Source organism: Oncorhynchus mykiss, chromosome 30 (assembly GCF_013265735.2).
Source record: "Oncorhynchus mykiss isolate Arlee chromosome 30, USDA_OmykA_1.1, whole genome shotgun sequence".
Lineage (NCBI taxonomy): Eukaryota > Metazoa > Chordata > Actinopteri > Salmoniformes > Salmonidae > Oncorhynchus > Oncorhynchus mykiss.
This window is the reverse complement of record NC_050570.1, coordinates 43,686,458-43,707,887: the sequence shown is the minus strand read 5'-3', so window position 1 is coordinate 43,707,887 and position 21,430 is coordinate 43,686,458. Positions and strand designations below refer to the sequence as shown.

Below are 21,430 nucleotides of genomic sequence, written 5' to 3'. Positions count from 1 at the left end.
CTCTTTGGCAGGTGGAATAGCAAGCAGAGCTGGCTTTCAAATGCACCGTTGACTGACATGAGGCCCCTGGGCTGACACACACACACACACTGTGACATACACACACCCTCACATTTCAACCATAGGAAGGCATTTGTATAATAGTTGCTGAGGCGTGGCATAGGAAATCACCAAGCAAATCCAGTATCTGAGTCGGTCTCTTCCGCATTGCCACCGTTTCAAACGACGGTGTCCGGCCTTGGCTGTTCTGATTTAGCTCCCAGTTCATAAGCGGATAGATGTTATAAATCAATTAATCTGTGTGTTTCTGTATGGATGAGGGTAAATATGCCTACTGCTAGACTGGCCTGGGCTAGCTGTAGTCTAGCAGCTGGTTAGGGTGTCTGGGCCCTGACTGAGAGTGTCCCTGTAGCTGTTATTCACATGGTTACAGGAACACTGTGCTCCTTACAGCACAGCCTCACAGGCAGGGGCCCTGCTCTCCCTTTGTTTGTCCCCGGAGTATACAGTCGGTGTGTGTGTGTACTAGCGTGCCATCCGGCTAGCCCCGACCCTTTGTGTGGTGTGTGTGTGCATGACAGCCTTTTGAACAAGGAGTTCAGACACAACAGTGCCAGCCTAATGCACAAGGAGTTTAGAAACACAACAATGGCAGCCTAGTGAACATGGAATTCAGACACAACAGTGACGCTGGCCTGGGGGTAGGTTTATGACAGTCATAAATACCTCTCCCCGCCTTTTTCCTCTCTCTACCCTACGGATGTGACATTTGAAAAACCCTTGGTTAACATAGAGATTCTGGGAACATCAGAAGGTGGGGGGGAAATTAACCATATTTTTTGGTAATCCAGTTGAGCATATGCGTTGGTACTTAATGAATGTTACTTAAGTACATTGGTACTTAATGAATATGATGTCAGTTCGGTTGTCATCTGAGACATTCTCATCAATGATAGGATGACATAAACTCTACAGTGGAAAGTCTATACATTGTAGTTATCAGATTCACATGGAATTGTTGTACAATTTAAATGTTTGAGTATAAAATTATTGGTGAAAAGATTAAATGTAATTTTAGCTTCCAAATGAGAGTTTGGGGTTTTCATAAGGTTAGGGCTCTGCTCAATCAGCCCGCCACTGTGAAGGACATGGGTTATAATACTATGAAAACACACCCTTCTCCCTCCACTATATAAAATGTAACCTCCTGTTCCAAGTACGCGAGGCCTGCAGCCTTTACGTTAAAAGGGCAAATAACTTGCTGTTCCGGGTACATTAGGATGACGATCCGATGTCAGAAGGGTTCAGATAATAACTACAGAACAAAGCCAACCTCAGCGTTAGCTTTGGTTGCGAATGGTATGAACTTTGAACTCTTATTCACTACAGAAGTGATACCTCCTAGCCGTTGAGTTAGCAACAGCAGCTAAAAACTCTAAAAACGACAGAGTATCCCATCTACCAACCAACGCCGACACTACAACGTATCCAATTTACCACCAGAGACATTCTTCAAAGGACAAAGGACTCGGTTGGGCAACACGGCCTTCCATCTACCACCAACCTACCGAAGCGCAGCTCGGAGTAAATATTTATTGCATTTTCCTTTTCCAAATGGCCGGTAATTTAGAATGAATAAGATACATTATTTACGATAGCATGGCTTCTCCCTTTGTTCCTCAAGTCATCCCGCTCCTTCACTCAAACCCAGCCCCCTTTTCTTTTGAGTAACCAGCTGTCATATCTGTTCCGTACGCAAGGTATGATTCATTCTGTGTATATGTAATTCTGTGTGATTAGTTAGGTATTTAGTAAATAAATAATCAAACCCAATTTTGTATTGCTGATTCAACTTGTTAGCCAGGGTTCGTGAAGATAACCAAGAATTTACAACTTTCAGATGAGACTGAATTAAGGTGACGATTAATATTGACTGCTATTGATGTAAAATATTACTAGAGTTTATTCGGAAGATGACTTCTCTATAAATATTATTTCGTGGTTCCCCGACTTTCTAGTTAATTACATTTACATGATTGAGCTAATCAGGTAATATTAATTACAGAGAAAGGATTTTATAGAATAGCATGTCATATCACTTAATCCGGCATAGCCAAAGACACGACAACAGTGACAGCCTAGTGAACAAGGAGTTCAGACTAGAGGTTCAGACTAGAGGTCGACCGATTAATTGGCATGGCCGATTTCAAGTTTTCATAACAATTGGTAATCTGCCTTTTTGGACACTGATTTTGGCCGAAAACATTGCAATCCATGAGGAAACAGGCTTGACCACCTGTTACGTGAAAGCAGTGTCAAGAGGACCTTGTGGCTGCAATGAGCCAAGTAAGTTGCTAGCTAGCATTTAACTTATCTTATAAAAAAACAATCAATCTTCACATAATCACTAGTTAACTACACATGGTTGATGATATTACTAGGTTAACTAGCTTGTCCTCTGTTGCATTTAGTCAATGCGGTGCCTGTTAATTTATCATTGAATCACAACCTGATTCAACTTCGCCAAACGGTTGAGGGTTTAACAAAAGCGCATTCGTGAAAAAAGCACATTCGTTGCACAAATGTACCTAACCATGAACATTAATGCCTTTCTTAAAATATACTTCTGTGTATTGATTTTTTTTAAACCTGCATATTTAGTTCAAATAAATGCATGTTAGCAGGCAATATTAACAAGGAAATTGTGTCACTTCTCTTGCGTTCAAGGCAAGCAGAGTCATGGTATACGCACCAGTTTGGGCCGCCTGGCTCGTCACGACCTGTTTCTTCCTAACAAAGACCGTGTTTAATTGTCCAGACTTTTACATAATTACGACATAACATTGAAGGTTGTGCAATGTAACAGCAATATTTAGACTTAGGGTTGCCACCCGTTCGACAAAATACGCAATGGTTACGTATTTCACTGAAAAAATATACTTTTTGTTTTCAAAATTATAGTTTCCAGATTTGACCATATTGACGACCAAAGGCTCGTATTTCTGTGTTTATTATAATGAAGTCTGATTTGATATTTGATAAAGCAACTGAGCGTTGGTAGGCAGCAGCAGGCTCGTAAGAATGAATTCAAACAGCACTTTACTGTGTTTGCGAGCAGCTTTTAGCAATGCTTGACACACGGCGCTGTTTATGACTTCAATCCCATCAACTCCCTTGATTAGGCTGGCAATACTAAACTACCTATAAGAACATCCAATAGTCAAAGGTATTCGAAGTGCAAATGGTTTAGAGAGAAATAGCCGACGCGTCATAATTCCTATAACTACAACCTAAAACTTCTTAACTGTGAATATTGAACCACCAACTTTCATATGTTCTCATGTTCTGAGCAAGGAACTTAAACGTTAGCTTTTTTTACATGCCACATATTGCACTTTTACTTTCTCCAACACTGTGTTTTTGCATTATTTAAACCAAATTGAACATGTTTCATTATTTATTTGAGACTAAATAGATTTTATTTGTATTATATTAAATTAAAATAAAAAGGTTCATTTTCATTCAGTATTGTTGTAATTGTCACTTACAAATGTACATAAAAATCGTCCGATTAATTGGTATCTGCATTTTTTGGTCCTCCAATAATCGGTATCGAAAAAAAATCTGTCACGCAATGACAGGCCAACATAGACACTCAACAACATAAAACACAGCTAACCCTGCCTTGGAAATGGCACCACACCTTCATGGCTTTCCCAATCTTTTCTTATGAAGGTATTGGGCTGAAACAGTCACTCAGACTTCCACCTGGGGTCAGCCAGTATGGCTGGTGTCATCATCATGCCTAGTTAGCTCCTCTTTCCGCTCATCCCCTCTAAACCTTACTGGTGCTGCTAAGACTGGCAGAGAGAGAGAGAAAAGTAGAGGGAATAATATATGCCATTTAGCACATGCTTTATCTAAAAATTCTTAGTCATGCGTGCCTACATTTTACGTATGGGTAGTCCCGGGACTCACAATCCACAATCTTGATGTTGCAAGATACATGCTCTACCAACTGAGCTTCAGAGGACCACGTAAATTAATGGACTGTCTGGAACCCACCGTGACCCAGTCCAGACCTGGCTAGTTCTGTTTTTTTTGCTGCCATTTTGGTTGACACCAGTGAGTGGATTTCTGTCTATTGTTCTACTGACTGTCTGTATTTCTCTGGTAGTGTAGTGACATGGCTGGGATGGGTGAGTATGTTCAGTTGTGCTGTCTGTCTGTGCATCACCAGGCAGCAAGCACTCTGTCAAAGAGAGCCTGTAATCAGACCCAGGCAGGCCTGTGACATCACTGTGGGCCCAGCCAGGCAGCCAGCATTCTGAAGACTCACTGTTAGACAGATACATTGATTGATAGACAGATATATAGATAGGGCCCCTCCATGCAGATGTCAACCTGCCTGCTGAGGAAGAAGTTGCCTTAGTCTACCACGGGATCTGATCCAAGGTCAGATTACCATCCCTCAATTTGAACCTCAACCATTAGGAGAAAAGATTTTTGACCCAGAGGGAGGTTGGATCTTCCCTCTTGCTACTCTCTGTAGCAGCAGGAACACAATGTAACAAGCCATCAGCCTCTCCCTGTTCTGTTCTCAGTGCTTCTCAGTCTGCACTCACCTCAGATGTAAACAAACCCAGTAATGTCTGGATGCCAGGCTCGATGAAGCCTCCGGCGCGCCATCTAGTGTTGATGAGTGTAGAGGAGATTTTTTTTGTTTTAAAGGTCAAGCAGCATAGCTGAGTTAATGGGCACTGTGGCCAGAGAACAGGACTACTTACCATGGACTCTAACTCACAACATCATTATCTTCACCTAACGCTTAATGAAGAATAGGAGGACAATTAATGTAATTGGTCAAACACCTGGTATTTTGGAGTTGTGGGCTGTGTTGGGTAGATACAATGGGTTTCTGGGATGGAGTAACTAACATTGATTTTCAGGAGAGATCTATACGGTAGGTAGGTAAGTTCCAGTATAGGACAACCAGGTTGTCGTTTATTGTGAAAGTTTGTTCATAATGACTTCCGCTGACAACTTTCATCTTAGCTCTTTTTAGCATAATACGCCTCATCTCACCTGGCTTCTCATCTCCCTCTCCTGTCCTCTACTCTCCTCCTGTCGCTCTCCTCCCCCTTTCTCCATCAGACCGTCTCGTCGGCGCCGCTCAGTGGGCGTGGCCAACGCCACCCTTCCGCACTTCCTGACCACTCCCCCCACCCTGCCCAACGCGTCCACCACGCCCAGCCCAGATGGCGAGGGGGAGGAGGGCTCTAAGGTGACGTTGGTGGTGTATGCCAAGGAGTCGACCGTCATCTCCAACCTGCGTCACTTTACCAGCTACCAGATAGAGATCCATGCCTGCAACCACCCCACAGACCCCCAACGCTGCAGCATGGCTACCTACGTCAGCGCCCGCACCATGCCCGAAAGTAAGGCTGTACACGGAGTCAGACACACAAATGAACTACAGCTTCTCTGCAAATAACATTATGCATATTTGTACACTACACAGTACAGACACTCTTCTTTCATATTGCCCTTGCTGATTGTTCTTCCTGTGTTCTTCTCCTCTCTCTGCAGAGAAAGCTGATGACATTGTGGGCCAGGTGACCCATGAGATGGTGTCGGAGCACCCAGAGTCTGTCCACATTAAGTGGCTGGACCCCAAAGCCCCCAATGGCATGATCATCCTGTACGAGGTCAACTACAAGAGGTTGGGAGACCTTGAGGTTAGTATGAATACTAGGATGAAATTACTTAACTGTGTTTCTATCAATCGATTTCCCCCTGCTTTTTCTTGTTTTAAAAAAATATATTTTCTTACTTGATTCTACAGAATTTCAATATGTTTGATTAGTTTATTACGTGTATACATGGTAGCTACAGTCTGAATTTGATCTCTGCTCATCCTTTTTCAACCATTGTCTGCGCTCATAAACATGGATTACCTAAACAACAACAATAATTGTGTGATGGTAGGGACGCAGGGCTGTCTTCCATACAAAAACAAAATTACTTAGGAACTGTGCACAGCTTTTGAGAGGTGTGGCCACTTGGAGACACCAGTTAGACCTCTCACTCAATCCCTTTTTAATAATTGTTCTTATTTTACACCTACAGTGCCTTGCGAAAGTATTCGGCCCCCTTGAACTTTGCGACCTTTTGCCACATTTCAGGCTTCAAACATAAAGATATAAAACTGTATTTTTTTGTGAAGAATCAACAACAAGTGGGACACAATCATGAAGTGGAACAACATTTATTGGATATTTCAAACTTTTTTAACAAATCAAAAACTGAAAAAGTGGGCGTGCAAAATTATTCAGCCCCTTTACTTTCAGTGCAGCAAACTCTCTCCAGAAGTTCAGTGAGGATCTCTGAATGATCCAATGTTGACCTAAATGACTAATGATGATAAATACAATCCACCTGTGTGTAATCAAGTCTCCGTATAAATGCACCTGCACTGTGATAGCTTTAGAGGTCCGTTAAAAGCGCAAAGAGCATCATGAAGAACAAGGAACACACCAGGCAGGTCCGAGATACTGTTGTGAAGAAGTTTAAAGCCGGATTTGGATACAAAAAGATTTCCCAAGCTTTAAACATCCCAAGGAGCACTGTGCAAGCGATAATATTGAAATGGAAGGAGTATCAGACCACTGCAAATCTACCAAGACCTGGCCGTCCCTCTAAACTTTCAGCTCATACAAGGAGAAGACTGATCAGAGATGCAGCCAAGAGGCCCATGATCACTCTGGATGAACTGCAGAGATCTACAGCTGAGGTGGGAGACTCTGTCCATAGGACAACAATCAGTCGTATATTGCACAAATCTGGCCTTTATGGAAGAGTGGCAAGAAGAAAGCCATTTCTTAAAGATATCCATAAAAAGTGTCATTTAAAGTTTGCCACAAGCCACCTGGGAGACACACCAAACATGTGGAAGAAGGTGCTCTGGTCAGATGAAACCAAAATTGAACTTTTTGGCAACAATGCAAAACGTTATGTTTGGCGTAAAAGCAACACAGCTCATCACCCTGAACACACCATACCCACTGTCAAACATGGTGGTGGCAGCATCATGGTTTGGGCCTGCTTTTCTTCAGCAGGGACAGGGAAGATGGTTCAAATTGATGGGAAGATGGATGGAGCCAAATACAGGACCATTCTGGAAGAAACCCTGATGGAGTCTGCAAAAGACCTGAGACTGGGACGGAGATTTGTCTTCCAACAAGACAATGATCCAAAACATAAAGCAAAATCTACAATGGAATGGTTCAAAAATAAACATATCCAGGTGTTAGAATGGCCAAGTCAAAGTCCAGACCTGAATCCAATCGAGAATCTGTGGAAAGAACTGAAAACTGCTGTTCACAAATGCTCTCCATCCAACCTCACTGAGCTCAAGCTGTTCCCCAAGCGACTTACAGCTGTAATCGCAGCAAAAGGTGGCGCTACAAAGTATTAACTTAAGGGGGCTGAATAATTTTGCACGCCCAATTTCAGTTTTTGATTTGTTAAAAAAGTTTGAAATATCCAATAAATGTCGTTCCACTTCATGATTGTGTCCCACTTGTTGTTGATTCTTCACAGAAAAATACAGTTTTATATCTTTATGTTCGAAGCCTGAAATGTGGCAAAAGGTCGCAAAGTTCAAGGGGGCCGAATACTTTCGCAAGGCACTGTATTCCAAAATGTAAATGAATATTCCTAGTATGTTACTAAATGTATCCAGAATATTTTCAGATTTCCTTATTGACAAATGCTGTGAAAAGTACAGTAAATGTAAAATGCAAATAAAATCAACAGTGTAATGTTTGGAACTGTTGTGTCCTCACCTTTGGTCTGATTATTTCAACTGCTACCATGATCATGCGAATGCTTTTTATAGTTCTTCTGTTAGAAACATTTAAATGTGGCCCTATCCATATATGCCAATGTCCAAGAGTGTAAGGGGTTAAAGGAAGCTATTTCAAATATTTAAGTGTGAAAGATAACAAGATTTGCTGATTTTGTTTCATGTAAATAAAATAATTTACAAGTTTGAGTGCTAGTATGCTAGGTTAAAAGCTTTTTGATTCACAGAAACCCTACCTTGTTGTTGAGGAGAAGCCTCAGGGAAAGACACATCGACAGTGGGAAGAACAAGTATTTGATACACTGGTTTTCCTACTTACAAAGCATGTAGAGGTCTGTAATTTTTTTATCTTCGGTCCACTTCAACTGTGAGAGACAGAATCTAAAACAAAAATCCAGAAAAACACATTGTATGATTAAGTAATTAATTTGCATTTTATTGCATGACATAAGTATTTGATACATCAGAAAAGCAGAACTTAATATTTGGTACAGAAACATTTGTTTGCAATTACAGAGACCATACGTTTCCTGTAGTTCTTGACCAGGTTTGCACACGCTGCAGCAGGGATTTTGGCCCACTCCTCCATACAGACCTTCTCCGGATCCTTCAGGTTTCGGGGCTGTCGCTGGGCAATACGGACTTTCAGCTCCTTCCAATGATTTTCTATTGGGTTCAGGTTTGGAAACTGGCTAGGCCACTCCAGGACCTTGAGATGCTTCTTACGGAGCCACTCATTAGTTGCCCTGGCTGTGTGTTTCGGGTCGCTTTCATGCTGGAAGACCCAGCCACGACCCGTCTTCAATGCTCTTACTGAGGGAAGGAGGTTGTTGGCCAAGATCTCAAGATACATTGGGGCGGCAGGGTAGCCTAGTGGTTAGAGCGTTGGACTAGTAACCGGAAGCTGACAAGGTCGTTCTGCCCCTGACTTGCCCGGTTAAATAAAGGTAAAATAAAAATACATGGCCCCATCCATCCTCCCCTCAATACGGTGCAGTCGTCCTGTCCCCTTTGCAGAAAAGCATCCCCAAAGAATGATGTTTCCACCTCCATGCTTCATGGTTGGTGTTCTTGGGGTTGTACTCATCCTTCTTCTTCCTCCAAACACGGCGAGTGGAGTTTAGACCAAAAAGCTCTATTTTTGTCTCATCAGACCACATGACATTCTCCCATTCCTCCTCTGAATTTAATCCATGGCGGCGTAGTGTGTTACTAATGGTTTTCTTTGAGACTGTGGTCCCAGCTCACTTCAGGTCATTGACCAGGTCCTGCCGTGTAGTTTATCATTGATGCCCCACGAGGTGAGATCTTGCATGGAGCCCCAGACCGAGGGTGATTTAACGTCATCTTGAACTTCTTCCATTTTCTAATAATATCGCCAACAGTTGTTGCCTTCTCACCAAGCTGCTTGCCTATTGTCCTTTAGCTCATCCCAGCCTTGTGCAGGTCTACAATTTTATCCCTGATGTCCTTACACAGCTCTCTGGTCTTGGCCACTGTGGAAAGGTTGGAGTCTGTTTGATGGAGTCTGTTTGATTGAGTGTGTGGACAGGTGTCTTTTATACAGGTAACGAGTTCAAACGGGTGCAGTTAATACAGGTAATGAGTGGATAACAGGAGGGCTTCTTAAAAAAAAACTAACAGGTCTGTGAGAGCCGGAATTCTTACTGGTTGGTAGGTGATCAAATACTTATGTCATGCAATAAAATGCAAATTAATTACTTAAAAATCATACAATGTGATTTTCTGGATTTTTGTTTTAGATTCCGTCTCTCACAGTTGAAGTGTACCTATGATAAAAATGATAGAACTCTACATGCTTTGTAAGTAGGAAAACCTGCCAAATCGGCAGTGGATCAAATACTTGTTCTCCCCACTGTATATTATAAACACTGAGTCACACTGTTTATACAAAGCCTTGTGCGACTTAGTGCTATAACTGTGACGTAGCCATGTTATAACCACTCTATAACCTTGTAACAATGTGTTCCAGGAGCTGCATCACTGCGTGTCCAGGAAGGCCTACACCCAGATCGGCGGCTGCAGGCTGAGAGTGGTGCATCCTGGGAACTACACCGTGAGGATACGTGCCACATCGCTGGCAGGAAACGGCTCCTGGACCGAACCCACCTTCTTCTTCATGCCCGACAGTAAGTCCTGCCTGCCTGCTCCAATGGGAACTGGACCTGCTTACACTTTCTGGAAAACAAATGTGAGCCGTTCATTTTGCTATGAGAGTGACGGGGGTCGGCAGGTAGCTTAGACGTTAAGAGTGTTGGGCCAATAACTGAAAGGTCGCTGGTTCAAATCCCCGAGTCAACTAGGGTAGCAGGGCACTTAACCCTAATTGCTCCTGTAAATTCCTCTGGATAAGAGTGTATGCTAAATGACAAACATGTAAATTAGTGACCAATGGCTGCTGTGTTTGTTGCAGAAGACACCACTTCACTGAAGATTATCATTGGCTCAGTTATCTGCTTCATCCTGCTGCTATTCGTAGGAGGTGGAGTCTTCATGATCTTCAAGAAGAAGTAAGACTTGATTGATTAGATGTTTGGTATAATTGTTTTATTTATTTAAAAAATATATTCTTTACAATGACAGCTTGGCAAGACAAATAGACAAATTAAATATGCAAGGATACCTTTGACTAATCTGTGTGACCGTGTGTTCCAGACAAACTGAGGGACCCACTGGACCTCTGATCGCCTCGTCCAACCCAGAGTACCTGAGCGCCAATGACAGTAAGGACAACCAAACCCACACCTCAAACTGGTTTTGCAAGTTTGGTTTCCTGTGAGGTAGTGTACATGTTAAAGTGTACTAAAAAGCATAACTTTCTCCATTTGTATTGTGTAGTGTACGTGCCTGATGACTGGGAGGTGGCGAGGGAGAAGATCAACATCTTGAAGGAGCTGGGTCAGGGCTCATTTGGCATGGTCTACGAGGGCATCGCCAAGGACATTGTGAAGGGCGAGCCGGACACGCGTGTGGCGGTGAAGACGGTCAACGAGTCGGCCAGTCTGAGAGAGAGGATAGAGTTCCTCAACGAAGCGTCGGTCATGAAGGCCTTTAGCTGCCACCACGTGGTTAGGAGCTTATTTATTCACTTTCGTTACTAACCACTATCTATTATCTGGGTATGATTACTGAGAATGTATTCTCTGGTAAGAAGGTTGACACAGTGGATCCTCTGTACTGTAGATTGAGCTTTTTGAGCAGATATAGCCGTACAGAAACTGTTTCATGGCCGTACGTGTCATGCATTGGAATCCGTTTATATTGAGTACAGTTTTTTTTTTATAGAGAAATATATAATATCTCAATGGTCCTGACTCTCACTGCTCTCTCTGTCTGTAGGTGCGTCTGCTGGGGGTGGTGTCTAAAGGCCAGCCCACTCTGGTGGTGATGGAGCTGATGACCCACGGGGATCTGAAGAGCTTCCTGCGCTGCCTCCGACCAGACTCTGAGAATAACCCCACAGGGAAGCCCCCTCCCACACTGAAGGAGATGATTCAGATGGCGGGGGAGATAGCAGACGGCATGGCCTACCTCAACGCCAAAAAGTTTGTTCACAGAGATCTGGCCGCCAGGAACTGCATGGTGGCTGAGGACAACACCGTCAAGATCGGAGGTGGAGTACAGTAGAATAACAGAGTACACGATCACACTCAGTCTCAACAAGTAAATCAGAACTGTGTGAGCCTTTCATAATTCAAGAGTCATGTGGCTCGATGTATGACAACTGTCTCGTGCGTCTGTGGTTGATGGATGACGACTGTCTCGTGCGTCTGTGGTTGATGGATGACGACTGTTTCGTGTGTCTGGTTGATGGATGACGACTGTTTCGTGTGTCTGTGGTTGATGTATGACGACTGTTTCGTGTGTCTGTGGTTGATGGATGACGACTGTCTCGTGTGTCTGTGGTTGATGTATGACGACTGTCTCGTGTGTCTGTGGTTGATGTATGACGACTGTCTCGTGTGTCTGTGGTTGATGTATGACGACTGTCTCGTGTGTTTGTGGTTGATGTATGACGACTGTCTCGTGTGTCTGTGGTTGATGTATGACGACTGTCTCATGCGTTTGTGGTTGATGTATGACGACTGTCTCGTGTGTCTGTGGTGGATGTATGACGACTGTCTCGTGTGTCTGTGGTTGATGTATGACGACTGTCTCGTGTGTCTGTGGTGGATGGATGACGACTGTCTCGTGTGTCTGTGGTTGATGTATGACGACTGTCTCGTGCGTTTGTGGTTGATGTATGACGACTGTCTCGTGTGTCTGTGGTTGATGTATGACGACTGTCTCGTGTGTCTGTGGTTGATGTATGACGACTGTCTCGTGTGTCTGTGGTTGATGTATGACGACTGTCTCGTGTGTCTGTGGTTGATGTATGACGACTGTCTCGTGTGTCTGTGGTTGATGTATGACGACTGTCTCGTGTGTCTGTGGTTGATGTATGACGATTGTCTCGTGTGTCTGTGGTTGATGTATGACGATTGTCTCGTGTGTCTGTGGTTGATGTATGACGATTGTCTCGTGTGTCTGTGGTTGATGTATGACGACTGTCTCGTGTGTCTGTGGTTGATGTATGACGACTGTCTCGTGTGTCTGTGGTTGATGGATGACGACTGTCTCGTGTGTCTGTGGTTGATGTATGACGATTGTCTCGTGTGTCTGTGGTTGATGTATGACGATTGTCTCGTGTGTCTGTGGTTGATGTATGACGATTGTCTCGTGTGTCTGTGGTTGATGTATGACGATTGTCTCGTGTGTCTGTGGTTGATGTATGACGATTGTCTCGTGTGTCTGTGGTTGATGTATGACGACTGTCTCGTGCGTTTGTGGTTGATGTATGACGACTGTCTCGTGTGTCTGTGGTTGATGTATGACGACTGTCTCGTGTGTCTGTGGTTGATGTATGACGACTGTCTCGTGTGTCTGTGGTTGATGTAAGACGACTGTCTCATGCGTTTGTGGTTGATGTATGACGACTGTCTCGTGTGTCTGTGGTTGATGTATGACGACTGTCTCGTGTGTCTGTTGTTGATGTATGACGACTGTCTCGTGTGTCTGTGGTTGATGTATGACGACTGTCTCGTGTGTCTGTGGTTGATGTATGACGACTGTCTCGTGTGTCTGTGGTTGATGGATGACGACTGTCTCGTGTGTCTGTGGTTGATGTATGACGACTGTCTCGTGTGTCTGTGGTTGATGTATGACGACTGTCTCGTGTGTCTGTGGTTGATGTATGACGACTGTCTCGTGTGTTTGTGGTTGATGTATGACGACTGTCTCGTGTGTCTGTGGTTGATGTATGACGACTGTCTCATGCGTTTGTGGTTGATGTATGACGACTGTCTCGTGTGTCTGTGGTGGATGTATGACGACTGTCTCGTGTGTCTGTGGTTGATGTATGACGACTGTCTCGTGTGTCTGTGGTGGATGGATGACGACTGTCTCGTGTGTCTGTGGTTGATGTATGACGACTGTCTCGTGTGTCTGTGGTTGATGTATGACGACTGTCTCGTGTGTCTGTGGTTGATGGATGACGACTGTCTCGTGTGTCTGTGGTTGATGTATGACGACTGTCTCGTGTGTCTGTGGTTGATGTATGACGACTGTCTCGTGTGTCTGTGGTTGATGTATGACGACTGTCTCGTGTGTTTGTGGTTGATGTATGACGACTGTCTCGTGTGTCTGTGGTTGATGTATGACGACTGTCTCATGCGTTTGTGGTTGATGTATGACGACTGTCTCGTGTGTCTGTGGTGGATGTATGATGACTGTCTCGTGTGTCTGTGGTTGATGTATGACGACTGTCTCGTGTGTCTGTGGTGGATGGATGACGACTGTCTCGTGTGTCTGTGGTTGATGTATGACGACTGTCTCGTGTGTCTGTGGTTGATGTATGACGACTGTCTCGTGTGTCTGTGGTTGATGTATGACGACTGTCTCGTGTGTCTGTGGTTGATGTATGACGATTGTCTCGTGTGTCTGTGGTTGATGTATGACGATTGTCTCGTGTGTCTGTGGTTGATGTATGACGATTGTCTCGTGTGTCTGTGGTTGATGTATGACGACTGTCTCGTGTGTCTGTGGTTGATGTATGACGACTGTCTCGTGTGTCTGTGGTTGATGGATGACGACTGTCTCGTGTGTCTGTGGTTGATGTATGACGACTGTCTCGTGTGTCTGTGGTTGATGTATGACGATTGTCTCGTGTGTCTGTGGTTGATGTATGACGATTGTCTCGTGTGTCTGTGGTTGATGTATGACGATTGTCTCGTGTGTCTGTGGTTGATGTATGACGACTGTCTCGTGCGTTTGTGGTTGATGTATGACGACTGTCTCGTGCGTCTGTGGTTGATGTATGACGACTGTCTCGTGTGTCTGTGGTTGATGTATGACGACTGTCTCGTGTGTCTGTGGTTGATGTAAGACGACTGTCTCATGCGTTTGTGGTTGATGTATGACGACTGTCTCGTGTGTCTGTGGTTGATGTATGACGACTGTCTCGTGTGTCTGTTGTTGATGTATGACGACTGTCTCGTGTGTCTGTGGTTGATGTATGACGACTGTCTCGTGTGTCTGTGGTTGATGTATGACGATTGTCTCGTGTGTCTGTGGTTGATGTAAGACGACTGTCTCATGCGTTTGTGGTTGATGTATGACGACTGTCTCGTGTGTCTGTGGTGGATGTATGACTGTCTCTCCATGACTTTGGCATGACCAGAGACATCTATGAGACAGACTACTACAGGAAGGGTTAGAGTTGTGATGTGATGATGCTATTTTACTGTAGGTTGTGTTTTCACTGTTCCTCTCCTCCCCTTAGACTTTGGCATGACCAGAGACATCTATGAGACAGACTACTACAGGAAGGGTTAGAGTTATGATGTGATGATGCTATTTTACTGTAGGTTGTGTTTTCACTGTTCCTCTCCTCCCCTTAGACTTTGGCATGACCAGAGACATATATGAGACGGATTACTACCGTAAGGGAGGGAAGGGTCTGCTTCCTGTCAGGTGGATGGCTCCTGAATCTCTGAAGGACGGAGTGTTCACCGCACATTCAGACTGCTGGTGAGTACAGTAGGACACACCTGGCTGCCATGGATGTCTGACGGGATTTTCTGCTCATTCTTTTTTTTATTCTCCTCTATTCAATCCTCTCTAACCTCTTCTTCTTTTTTTGAGAGCATATTTTTCCACTCCTCCTTCTTACCCCCTTCATGTCTACAGTAACTCTATAACCACTTTTTATTCAGTTACACTAGTCTAGGGGTATTTCAATCTTACCCTGCAGCCTACGTGGGTCCAGACTACTGATGGTTTTCTGTTCTGCCTGATAATTAATTGCACCCAGCTGGTGTCCCAGGTCTAAATCAGTCCCTTATTAGAGGTGAATAATGAAAAAAGCAGTGGAACTGGCTTTGATGTCCAGATTTTAATTTGAGGTCACTAGTCCTTTATTTCATTATTCACATCCTTTTATTGTTTTTGGCTTGAGATAATAATGTGTTGTCTTTGTCTATCTCCAGGTCATTTGGTGTGGTATTGTGGGAGGTCAGCACCCTAGCAGAGCAGCCTTACCAAGGCCTGTCCAACGAACAGGTCCTCAAGTTCGTCATGGACGGAGGATACCTAGACAAACCAGAGAACTGCGTAGAGAGGATGTACGTGTCTCAAACACTGTAGACGTTTAGTGCATTGTGGTATCTGTAGTATTTTACTTTGATGTGCCATACCAGCCATACAAAGTACATGAGGTATATATTTTGATTTGGTTAAGTGTTTGAGTTATCACTACTACATGCCTACAGTATTACTTGGGCTAGTTTTGCTTCAATGGGGACCAACAGAGGTGAGCGGCTTGTGCATAGAGCTCATAGATTTATTTTTCTCATTCATCTTTCTCCCTCTTCTCCCTCAGCCACAACCTGATGTCGATGTGCTGGCAGTACAACCCCAAGATGCGTCCCACCTTTCAGGAGATCATCGAGATGTTGAAGGAGGATGTTCACCCCAGCTTCCAGGAGGTCTCCTTCTTCTACAGCGAGGAGAACAAGCTCCCTGAGACAGAGGAGTTTGACTTGGACCTGGAAAACATGGAGAGCATCCCACTGGACCCATCGTCCTACTCCCAGAGAGAGGACAGCGACAGTGTATCCAGAGACAATGGATCCAGCCAGAACCTAAGGGGCAACTATGAGGAACACGTGCCCTACGCACACATGAACGGTGGCAAGAAAAACGGACGAATCCTATCATTGCCGAGATCCAGCCCTTCCTAACATTTCCTAAGGTTTTCTTCCTCCTTTCAAACTATTTAAATTGTTTAACTCTTGCAGAAGCCCTTAAAAAAACTGATCTCAGGACAGTATTTTCTTCCTCACAGCTGCCAAGCATGGTGGGACACACGATGCAAACATTTTGGTATATGTTGAAAGACATTTTTGCATTTATCCAGAATCATCTACTAAAACTTTCTACTATCTTTATTTTTTTGTTCACTATTGCCATGTTTCCAGGACTGGTTGATGGAAAAAGAAAAAAAAACTGTGAACACTTCTCTCTCTTTCTCGCTCTTTCCAGGCTGCCCCATCTCTCTTCCATTCTCTTGAAAACCTTTTCAGATAGTGGCCTTTTTATTTGTGGCCTGTTAACAAAGAGAAGTGTCCATCGATACTTGTATTAATTTCCTTTGAATTTCCTTTGAAATTAGACAGGTTTGAACCATGGGACGGCATAAACTCTCTAGAACAAATGTCCATTCGTAGAGAAACTTTTTATTGAATTTTTTTTGTGCAGAATTCCAAACTTTACGGATATTATTTTGGTGTTTGGTGAATAGTTCTAATTTATTAGCATTTTTTTGTCTCACTTTTTCAGTTTTATTTCTGAGTCCTCACATTATGGCTGAAGGATATTTAAACAGTTAAAAGTTGGGCAAAATAGTTCCTCAGACTGACCAATAGCTGCTGCTTTCATATATTTTTGTGGATATAGAATATATAATATATATAGTATATATGGAATATTTGGTATTTATATCAATATTTTATATAGAATATATACAATATAGATGTTTTTGTACATAGTTCGTATTTGTAATGTTTTCGAGGCTTTTCTGGTAAGATGGGGGGTTTTTTTGTCGGTCTTTTTTTCTCTCTCTCTCTAACCCCAGATATCACACTAATTGGCCGCTAGTGCTCTTTTGTCTTAGACCTCCACACGTGGTTTTACTTCTCTTTCAAACCCTCAGGAGAACCCTGTTCTCCTCAGCAACAAAGGGCAGCCCACTATTTTAGAAACATCATGGCATCTTTCAAATGTTGTTCGTCCTGTCAGTAGAAGCGTTTGGGTGGGCCACTATGCTAAAATAACAAGAACCAAAAACTGAAATGGGAATGAATGGTGCCTTGGTCTGATGGAGCCATGGTGTAGATGTCCATGATGTTATCTACAATTGTGTTAAAATGTGTCTATCTTTGGTTGATCATTAGCGATCTGTTTGATTGATTGATGTTATCGTTGGGGCTAAAAATGTGATGTCTGCTTGCTTGGACAGACAGTTTGTCTTGGCCTGATGATTGTACTTGGCTTGTGCTCTCTTGGCTTGTGCTGTTGGTAGTGGGGTTGTATAGGGTTATAGTTAGGTAGATGGGTCTCCTATAACCCATCTATCTCCTCCACTGGAGTCAGAAGCCCATATAGGTGGATGTATTGCAGGACCTCATACCATCAGGGCTTTGAGAGAGATATAATGCAGTGCTTCATATGAGTAACGAGCATCAGCTCTACTCCAGCACAACCCCCATGTCCTCAGACAACTGGGTTGGATTTGACCCTACCACCACCCTACCCCCTCTCCCCAAATAACGATAGCCCATTGGCTGTAATGTTCGCTGACACAGGAAGGAGGTCAGAATCAGGCTGCTGGTGGAATTTTCCATGTTACTGTGGTTGAATGCTTTTGATTTTGAACATTTTGGAAAGAGTCCACAGCGGGCAGCAGCGAAAGAGAGGGGAGGGAGCCGTTAGATGAAGGTGTGTGTGTGTCGGTGTGTACTAACAGAGGGAGGTGGTGTGGTATGAGTCAGGACACGCTGTAGCTGTACAACAAGTTCTGCTTTACCCCCAGGGCTGGGCTAATATTCTACTATTGGCAGTGGAGACCGTGTTCAGACTTGCTGTGTGCCCGTTATTCACAACCCCTTCTCCCTTCCACCCGAAAGAAAAAGATATTGAACTTATTTCCCCCTGCTTTTAATTTGGGTTTCTTTCAATCCCACACCCTCCCATTTGGATTGTGGTGTACCCCTCCCCACAATTTGGATTGTAACCCATCACTCCAATATCTAAAGATGGGTCATGAAAGTGTAAACCTCTGTCCATTTACATTCATATTATTAAGTTCCATACAGACATTTAAACATTCCTGTCAGCTTCTTCCCAGCACAAGACAAAGTCCTGATTTGTTTTTAAAGTACACACACACTTATTCTATGTGGCACAAATCACAACTTGTTGTTAACTACATAAAGATTGATTGAAAAGTGTCTACATGGCATTCCCATTGAGAAGCACAAATAGCCCAATCATTAGTAGTTCACACACACACACACACACACACACACACACGTTTCTATTTGTCCCATTATCCCTCCCTCTAGCCAAAGGCAGTGATACTCATTGTCTATTGTCAGAAGCATTGATAAGGGACAGAAAAGCACAGACAGGAGCTAAGGGTAAGTCAATCTGACCTGCGTCCACTCACCTGTTTGAGCCTGTGTGGCTGTTTAGAGCTTACAGTTATAGGCCTGGTGTTATTAACCCTAACCTGCCCATTCATCTTCGCCCAGTTATCACTGTTTACCCCTCTATGTCTGTATGTCTGTCTGTCTATCGGAGATGGTGGAACCGCATCAGCCCCCACCCAGTGCCTTCTCAACCAACCACAGACCAGAGAGATGGATGTACATTGCACAGGCTGGTTACTGTTTGTTTGTTGGCACATACTCATGTTAATGCGTGTAGCTACTGTGTGTGTGTATTTATACATGTTAGACAGAGTGAGAGAAATATGACTCGTAGATGGGAGCTAAATCCATACCGTAAATCTCAAGTAGTACTTAGAGATGATGAGAAAGATATGACAGTTGCTAAATAACTTATACCTCTGTTTCTACGGGGAACATCGGCTTGTGAGAGAGGTATGTGGCTAGTTTTTGGTCAGTTGTTGTAAGGGTTGAATGGCAAGTTAATTTAGTGCTATGGTGTTCAAAGTTTAAGCAATGTTAAACCACCTTTTCTGGTTCTCGCTGATTCTTGATCTACTCCACTTACTCGAATGCCCCCCAAAATGTTATTTTTTTTCCTCAATCAGTTACACTCTCATACATTTTTACTTTGTAAATACTAAAGAATATATTGTCTGGGAAAAAGTGGGAAACCTCCCTCACAACTGTGCATACAGTACATGCCCATAACGAGAGATAAATGGTGGATCTCTACATATGACCATTGTCTCTTTATGGCGGTGTGTATACAAGTGTATGCAATTTTCAATTCAGAAGATCACCATCATCTTTGAAAAATTACAGATATTTAATATTTTATTTATTGTATTATTGTATAAAAAAAAAAAACACTGTTCGATTTTTGTCCGTTTTTTAAATATTGAAAGTCAGGTAAAAAAAAAAAAAAAAAAAACCTAGTTAAGGGTAGAGCTATAAATGTGAAAAGGAGTTGGTAGTTGTAGTTTCTATGTATTTGGCCACAGTCTACCTCAGTGGGTGTTTGGAGGAATCCGTTTGAGACTACAGCATCTTTCTTCGTCTGTCAGTCTGTTGGTATCCCTGTAGTTCAAATCAGAGGACAGGGACAGCCCCTTTAAAGAGATTAAAGACCCTGCGTGTTCCTCAACATGCGTACTAACATGCTCCGAGCACGCAAATGGGACCACGAGAGGGTCGGATTATGAGTCCAAATCAAAGTATACATAATCTCCCCCCCCCCCCCCCCCCCCCATAATCTCGAATGCGTACTCCGTTTGTAAATATTTTTGAAGCATGCATCGATGCACACTTCAACAGAAAGTATGCAAAGAAATATGACGCAACCACGTAAAAAATGATGTACATTTTTTTTAAATCAATGGAGGGCATTAGTTGAGCTGAAGAGAGAGAAAATACACATCAACCTCGGAATGAAATGCATATTCACATGTCATATGTTGCCAGACTACGATATTTTTTTCTTGATACCTTCATAAATACCTGCTGTTTACCTGCCTACTTACAATAGATTGCAAGCCCATAATAAGTCAATAGGGCTAACTGGCTAGCTACTACTGTTAGCTAGCTAGATAGCCATGAAGAATTGCTAGCTTAACTACCCACGAATAACTGACATCTATTTTTATTTAACATCTATCTTGCATACTATTTGTTTTAGATCATTTTTGCCTGTTAAACTATCTGTTATTATGATTCACATTTAGCTAGCTGATAGTTATGGATTAAAACGGTTGCTTCGTGTATATCTTGTTTCATCTCTCATGCCATTGTCCTGGCTGGAAGACGGTTCAGTGAATGGCTAAGTCCATAGTAAGTCAATAGGGCTAACTGGATAACTAGCTAGCCACAAAGAATTGGTAGCTACCCGTGAAAAAATGTACATCTACCTGGCATAACATTAGTTTCAGGTCATTTTTTGTTTAACTAGCTGGCTAGCTAGATTATTACGATTCACATATCTACCTGATAACTATGAAGTAAAACGTTTGCTTTGTGTATATCTCTTTTCGTCTATTGCTGCCATTGTCCTGGCTGTGAAGCGTAAGGTAATATACAGTTGAAGTCGGAAGTTTACACACACTTGGAATTAATCACACAGCTGGAATTAATCATTCTCTCTACTATTAATCTGACATTTCAAATTCTTAACATAAAGTGGTGATCCTGACTGACCTAAAAATGTTATTTTTACAAGGATTAAATGTCAGGAATTGTGAAAAACTGAGTTTAAATGTATTTGGCTAAGGTGTATGTAAACTTCCGACTTCAACTGTAGTAGGGGGGATGGCGAATGCTTCTCTACACTCTCGTCCTCACAAGAACGTACTCGAGAACGTCGTCGGAGAATGCACCCGGAGCATGAGAGTGTGGAGTACGGTAGAATGCATACTGAGAAACACCCTGATCAGAATAAGAAGAAAGTAACAAGTTTGACCTAGTAATTATCCTGATTAAGAACTTTTTTTCTCATATTCAAACTCCACATTATCTTAACAACCAAGTAGGTTAACCCCCAGTGTTGTGTGAGGCACAGCCTCAATGCGCTTTTAAATGTTGCCCCAAACTTTAATTTGATTAGAAATGTATTAAAACAGGTATATCAGTCAAGAATGTAGTAATATGACAATAACCTTTTGACTGGTGATTAATTATGAAAAATGTGCGTTTTAGGTTCCCACTCCCATTATTTGAATAGGCTTTCAGATTCCCAAGCGTCAGGTTTCTTTTTGAAATGAACAGAATTTTACATACCCTG

The 21,430-nt window shown here is 43.0% G+C and overlaps 1 protein-coding gene across 1 annotated transcript in view; it reads left to right on the top strand.

The window, feature by feature from the left end:
- The window catches only part of LOC100272218 (insulin receptor 2), a 120,854-nt gene extending 100,437 nt beyond the window's left edge, over nt 1–20,417 (top strand). The window contains exons 11-20 of the mRNA XM_021599800.2: nt 5,155–5,438; nt 5,590–5,738; nt 9,861–10,017; nt 10,302–10,398; nt 10,544–10,611; nt 10,727–10,956; nt 11,228–11,501; nt 14,827–14,956; nt 15,415–15,549; nt 15,807–20,417. Of these exons, the coding sequence (XP_021455475.1) occupies nt 5,155–5,438; nt 5,590–5,738; nt 9,861–10,017; nt 10,302–10,398; nt 10,544–10,611; nt 10,727–10,956; nt 11,228–11,501; nt 14,827–14,956; nt 15,415–15,549; nt 15,807–16,167 (1,885 nt within the window). The 3' untranslated portion in view covers nt 16,168–20,417. The remainder of the gene's footprint in view (nt 1–5,154; nt 5,439–5,589; nt 5,739–9,860; nt 10,018–10,301; nt 10,399–10,543; nt 10,612–10,726; nt 10,957–11,227; nt 11,502–14,826; nt 14,957–15,414; nt 15,550–15,806) is intronic.
- Nucleotides 20,418–21,430: the final 1,013 nt, after the last annotated feature.